General features: G+C 50.0%; 1 protein-coding gene across 1 annotated transcript; it reads left to right on the top strand.

Moving 5' to 3' along the window:
* Positions 1 to 594: 594 nt before the first annotated feature.
* WHR41_09503 (uncharacterized protein) lies at positions 595 to 5,351 on the top strand. Its single transcript, XM_069378106.1, has 8 exons — positions 595 to 2,284; positions 2,349 to 2,552; positions 2,747 to 3,050; positions 3,170 to 3,522; positions 3,586 to 3,983; positions 4,066 to 4,081; positions 4,144 to 4,581; positions 4,658 to 5,351. Exons 1-7 carry the CDS (start codon positions 1,034 to 1,036, stop codon positions 4,222 to 4,224), a joined length of 2,607 nt encoding a protein of 868 aa, XP_069224850.1. The 5' UTR covers positions 595 to 1,033; the 3' UTR covers positions 4,225 to 4,581; positions 4,658 to 5,351.
* The last annotated feature ends 968 nt before the right edge of the window (positions 5,352 to 6,319 follow it).

Genomic DNA, 6,319 nt, shown 5'->3' with positions numbered 1-6,319 from the left:
TATCGCGAGATATGTAGACGCAACCCAGGCAGGAGAGTGGTGATACAAGAGGATAATCATGGACCGCATCTGAAAGCCAGACAGCTATTGCAGCCCGAGATTCAACAGCAAGGTATCGTGTTTGTAAACCATCCAGGTAATTCGCCAGATTTGGCACCAATAGAGGGTCTTCAGGGTGAACATGAAAGGAAGCTTGCAGGTTTCATCTATGAGGTTAGGGATGCACAAGCCTCTACTGTGCGAAGGGCAAAAGACCTCTTGAGAATCACCTGGCAAAGCAAGGATTTTGATGAGACAGTGAGAGGCAAGGTTTGCAGAGCGGTTTATGTAGAATTGGCCAAGAGGTGTAAGATGGCAGGAGGCGGCAACCATTTCAGAGACGACGTCTACATCCATGTGGACGCGTAGTAGAAGTGCAAAGCTTTGTCGTCAATGTATCTTCCTGTCTTTCGCTCCATCGACTTCTCATGCTTCAAGACCAGTGAGAATCAAGTTGAGCTTGGCAATCCCAAAACTTTCGGAGAATCGGAGGATCAGTGCACCTTAGCCGTAGATCGCCGCAGCTGCGCAGCATACCAACAGTCATGCTCAGAAAGACTTGACTCGGCGCAGTCTGGTGTGTGTTGAGATGCATGCGGTATGGTTTCAATTGTGGGTGTCGTATGACGGTGGTGCGTGGTGACTTCCATAGGTACGCAGGAGCTGGTTGCCTATTATCTATGGTTGCATGTCTCCGGTATACCGTTACACGAAATTGCGGCATTTGACAGATCACCGATTTCTGCATTTTATTCAGTCTTTGGCAGGGCGGAGCACATGCATGTCGTGACACATGATGGTGTCATGCTACGGACGACCCGCCGCTCTCCGGCTCTCGTGTGAACGGAGACAGCTCCTGGCCAGGCCTTTGTCGATCGAAAAGACGAGGCTCGCGACCATTAATTGACGACATCATGTTCGCAGCTTTCTACAACTTCACGAAAACTCACCAGCTCGACAATTGAATATCTGATTCGCCCACAAGCCAAACGCTATGTCGACGCTCCAACGAAGCGACTCAGAACGCCAAAGAGAGCCACTTTCGAATACGAAAGCACGACTTGCAGACGAAACACACCCGGATGCTTTGGAGAGCTTTGCAGACCAGATGCAAGATGCCTTGCCTGGAGATAAACAGGCGTGGGAAGCGCTGCAACTCGGAATGCCGGGGACATGGCCAGAGACATTGTTGAGTTACAGCAAGGCTATCATGTCTTTTCCTCATCCTGCCTGTGTCTATTGGGGCGAAGCAATGGTTTCTTTCCACAACGACGAGTGGAGCAAGGCAACTGGAATTGACGGTCAAGGTAAATCACAGAGCGGCAAAGTGTCCGCAGACGCCTTCAACGCCTTATCTGCCTCCTTGCAAGACAAAGCCCAGAAAAGAATCGGCAGCCCTGCTTTTTACCAACATAATGTCGGAGACGAAGCCGGGAACTATACCGTGTCTATCAGTCCTTTGTTTGACGAGGCGAAGCCAGAGCAAGTTGGCGCACATGGTTCGCTCGTGCAATTGATACCAAAATCGAGCTGCCATGGAGAAACCATAGATAAGCAACCTGTGCCATCTGACCAACTGGAATCCCAGAGCCCGGGGGAAAACGCCAAACCCAACCTTGATCCGAATCAGCAAAGAACAGCTCCTGACAATAATGCTTTCGATAAGCACCCATTCTTCAACCGCTTCGCGGATATGCTGCCAACAGGCCTAGCGATTCTCGACCACAACGCTCAGGCTTTCTTCGTCAATCGAACATTCCACGAATTGACCGTCCACTGCGGCGAAGACCAACAATTCACCTCGTGGTCACAAGCAATCCATCCCGACGACCAAGATAGAGTCATGAGAGCGTACCACAATGCCTTCGCCACCAACAAGCAGCTTCGAACCGAGTTCAGGGCGCTGGGGCAACAACGGCCATGGCGATTGCTTTTCATGATGCCATTCGACGGAGACGACCTTCGGCATATAAGCATTTGTGACCAAGGAGGCTTCATTTGCTGCGTTGTGGACATTACCTGCGAAAAAGGCGCTGCACTTGTCGAGAGAAAAGCTGCCAAGGATGCTAATGAAGCCAGAGTGCAGCAAGAACGGTTCATTGATATGATTTCGCACGAGATTCGCAACCCTTTATCAGCCATGCTTCACTGCGCAGAGGATATCGACGAAGCAGTCAGCGATCCAAATAACTTTGACATTTCCAGTATCAAAGAAGCAATCGAGACCATCAATATCTGCATACAGGTAAGCCCGCCAAATTCGTACAAAGACGGATAGAGAGGCTGACCTTGACATTGCAAATGCCTAGCATCAACAAGGCCTTGTCGACGATGTGCTGTCTTACTCCAAATTAGACGCCTCGATGCTGCGTCTGAGCCCCAAAACGTGCTTACCTGATAGTGAACTCGGCAATTCACTCAAGCTCTTTACGCCTGAGTTCAGGCGGCAAGATATCGATATGGATTACAACGCAGACCCGAGCTATGCGGAATTTGATGTGTCTTGGGTGAAGGTAAGCTTCCTATCAATGCCAATAATTTGGGCACCCCAGGTCCCACCGTCTCACAAAGGCCAAATCGTGAGCCGTCAGCTCAAACAGTGCCAACCCAGTCCGAGCTTCAACAGCGAGCGATAATTTATTTATCTAGCACAGTGTCTCCATCGGTTTTGGAAATTCGCTAACTACAGTCCTCTGATATCTTAAAGGCAGACATGACTCGCATTTCGCAAATATTGATGAACCTAGTCTCGAACGCGATCAAGTTCACAGTCAAGGCGCAGGGCGACAAGAACATATCGATCTCTATTGGAGCCAGTATGGAACGTCCTTCGAGCTACCCACCCAACGTCGTCTTCTTCAGATCCGAGGAACATGCCTTGATGGTGGACTCGACCAACTCGGCAGAATGGGGGAGCGGCGAGGCGCTTTACGTTATGGTCGCGGTCAAAGACACTGGCATTGGTATCAGTGAGGAAGGTCAGCAGCGGCTTTTTGAGCGGTTCATGGTACGTATCACGGAGCATATGTGGTTCCACCATGTTTCCCGAGGGCTAACGCGTAGTGCAGTGAGTTTTAGTATTTCCCTCCAGCTCTGTGTGTGCGTCTCCTTAACTATCCAAGCAGGCAAGCTACGCCAAAGACCGCCGAAATGTACGGCGGTTCAGGTCTAGGCCTCAATATCAGCCGGAAACTGTGTCACCTCCACGGCGGCGAAGTCGGCGTCAGCTCAAAAGTTGGCGAGGGCAGCACATTCGGCTTCTTTTTTAAAGTCAGAAGATCCAAGCAGCCCCAGGACCACGATGACATGACCAAAGAGCCGAGCGTGGAAGACGCTGATATCAAGAACCTACGCAGCGCGCCACATGAAGGAGTTGGCGACGAGCTGGTCTCGAGAAGCTCGAATTATTCGCATGCTAAGGACGCCGTGGATAAGCTCTATCGTGACAATTTCCAACAAGACGATGTGCCTCAGAAATCGAAGGTTTGCATCTCTGCCCTTGACAGACAAACGTGGCTTGTACACGACCTAAAATGCCCATCACAGTTGCCTGATCCAGCAGACCAACATGAAGCCCGCTCAACTTCTTCACCAAGGATCTCACACCACCACCACCACCACCACCACCACCACCAGCACGTCCTACTCGTCGAAGATAACCTCATCAACCAACAAATTGTATGCCGCAAGCTCAAAGCCAAAGGCTACGTCGTAACAACTGCCAACGACGGCAAAGAAGCTATTGACTTGGCAACAAGCGCTCCCAAACTCTCCACGGGCGACGAAGCGGCTTTTGACATTTGCCTCATGGACATGGAAATGCCGCGGATGGACGGGAATGCGGCGACGAAAGCGATTCGCGAGCTGGAGAGGAAGGGTGCTATCGAATATCTCCCTATCCTGGGGGTCACGGCTAATGTGAGGAGTGAGCAGCAGGATAAGATGTAAGACATCCTTTTCCTTCTGCGGCTAGGTGCTTTTTCAATATCGAAACATGGTACTGACCTGAGAAATTTCGCATTGTAGGAAAGCGGCAGGGATGGTGAGTGCACATTTATTCTCAAGACTGGATGACAAGATGACAACCGAACTAATATCCGTCAGGACGATGTTATCAGCAAGCCCTACAGGATTGAAGAGATGGTGAGCAAGATTCAACAGCTTCTCGGTACCCGAAACGATTGAATCGGATCGATATTGATCGATCATATGACTTGGGGAAGAGTACAGCCTCTCTAAGCTGCCGCCCGATTTGACGCCGCTCCTTAAGGGACATTCTGCAGATAAGGAATGGACGCCTTGGCCCCGAAGCGATCCACAGATTTTGGCATTGACGGATGAAATATTCCTGATGAGATCTTCAATCATGATGATATTTCTGGAAATCAGGACACTTCAAAGGAATCATACAGACTCTGGATTGACTCAAGAGTATCTAGACGCGTCCCTCGCTCTTTGTCACCGTCTGCGATTGGTATGGAATTCGTCTGGCGGGATTGTGTACTCCCTCGATCAAAAGACACCCCAGCTGCTTCTTCTTCAGTAAGTCAAGTAGACGCGCTCACGCATATTGAACGGATTGTTCAGTGTAGCAGATATGCTAATTGTTTCGGTCCAGCTGTTGGTATCATTATGCCATTTTGCAGCTCTTCCGCCATTTTGTGACAACACCTACGCTGCCTTCTATACATTCACTCCCACGAGAAACCGCAAAGCTTTCGATAGAGCCTGCTTATCTACGGCGAGGTCTGCTGCGCATGAACTCCGGCAACTGTTGACTCTAGGTTCTACAATGTTCGCCGGCCTTCAAGCTCGAATCGTGTTTTCTCAGATTGCCATGTCTGTGGCTCTGGAGACTTTACCATCCGCATCTGCACTCAGTATGACCTATTCGCCATCTGCGGAGACTGGGTTCCTCATTGCCCTTCGTATGCTTTATCAAATGGGCGGAGCCTTTGCCGCTCTCCGTTTTGCACTCCTTGGAATTCAACAAACAGCACTGAGACTCCATTTACACATGCCTCCAGAAGCTGATGACATCTTTGGCAAGGTACAAGAGGAGATTTCTCGCAGAAAGACAACCATCAGACTCCGAGCCGATTGGATGGTGGACTTGAGCAGGTCCGGAACTGATATTCAAGGAGGGAGATTAGAGAATTTGCTCAGTGCATTGAGCAATCTTGATCTCGCATACAACAGCAAGGGAGGCAACTCCATGCGACAATATAGTGTCTAAGCAGTGTAGCGCCAAGAAACCGAAGCCAGAATGAATTGGATGCATCCTGCTATCTGTAGATATTGACGTGATTTGGCTTGATTTGATTGTATATGCAACGTGGCTCCGTTACAAGTTCATGCTAGACTGCCACTTGTTTGTGACATGAATGAGAGGCGCTGTAGTGGTAGGCCTGCCGAAAGCTCATGCGTCTAACGTTCAACATGTGAGCGCACCTGAAGCCTGCGAAACCCTAATTGCATAGTCCGTCATTGAAAAATCACTAACGTCCATCCACCTGTGTCGGGAATCCACGTGTGCCGGGACACTTATCCAATTTCCATCCTGTATCCATTCTCCACGCCATACTTCATTGATCACCCATCTCTTGCTGTTCTCCTGTCGTTTGCCTGCGTGCCCAATCAGGGTTTGGGGCGCCGATCGCGTAGACAGTCGTTTCATTGTCTAAATTGTCGCCGTCATCGTTCGGCGCTTCAGCTTTCGAGCCTACGTAGAAGCGACAGGTGGCCCGAATGAAGATGAATGTAAATGTGCCAGATGCGCAGCGGCAAGAAGAACGTCATGCATTCAAATGCATGTCGTCAGGGACCATTAACGGAGGTTGCGGCTTGCAAATAAGCGCCAGACTGGTCGTTCTGAAGGATCAGCCTTGGGGCCCGCTGACTAGGGCCAGACGCGAAGGCACTCCGGTGTCGCGATCATCGCCACTTTTGATTCGCTCGGGCAGCTCCGCGCGGCATAGCGGGCTTGCGGCGCGCGCGACCGTAGTGTAGTCGCGTCTCAGCGGTTCTGAACAATTATCAAGCCAATAAAGCATCGAGACCACCAGCGACAACTTGGTATAATATCCTGTTCCTAAGACAAATCTATTCGGTATCAGCGTCTGCCCATGTGGTGCTGGAATGCTGAACCGCCATACGATAGCCGTGTACGTTTTTGCTCGAAAGCTAGAAATGAGAGACGCAGATCTTTTTTTTTTTTTTTTTTTTTGAATCATATTGTATGCAAGCTATTTAGCTTATGACAACCCCTAGCTAGTTACTA

Source organism: Cladosporium halotolerans (genome assembly GCF_011745625.1).
Source record: "Cladosporium halotolerans strain TM138-S3 chromosome Unknown Sca204, whole genome shotgun sequence".
Taxonomy (NCBI): domain Eukaryota; kingdom Fungi; phylum Ascomycota; class Dothideomycetes; order Cladosporiales; family Cladosporiaceae; genus Cladosporium; species Cladosporium halotolerans.
Note: the sequence above shows the minus strand (reverse complement) of the source record. Positions and strands in the feature narration are given on the sequence as shown.

Bases quoted from the DNA above. Each gene is read 5' to 3' on its own strand.
- WHR41_09503 (XM_069378106.1), top strand. From the start codon at position 1,034: ATGTCGACGCTCCAACGAAGCGACTCAGAACGCCAAAGAGAGCCACTT. The intron at 2,553-2,746 runs GTAAGCTTCCTA...GATATCTTAAAG, and splicing joins TTGATGTGTCTTGGGTGAAG to GCAGACATGACTCGCATTTC. The intron at 3,051-3,169 runs GTATCACGGAGC...CAAGCAGGCAAG, and splicing joins TTTTGAGCGGTTCATGGTAC to CTACGCCAAAGACCGCCGAA.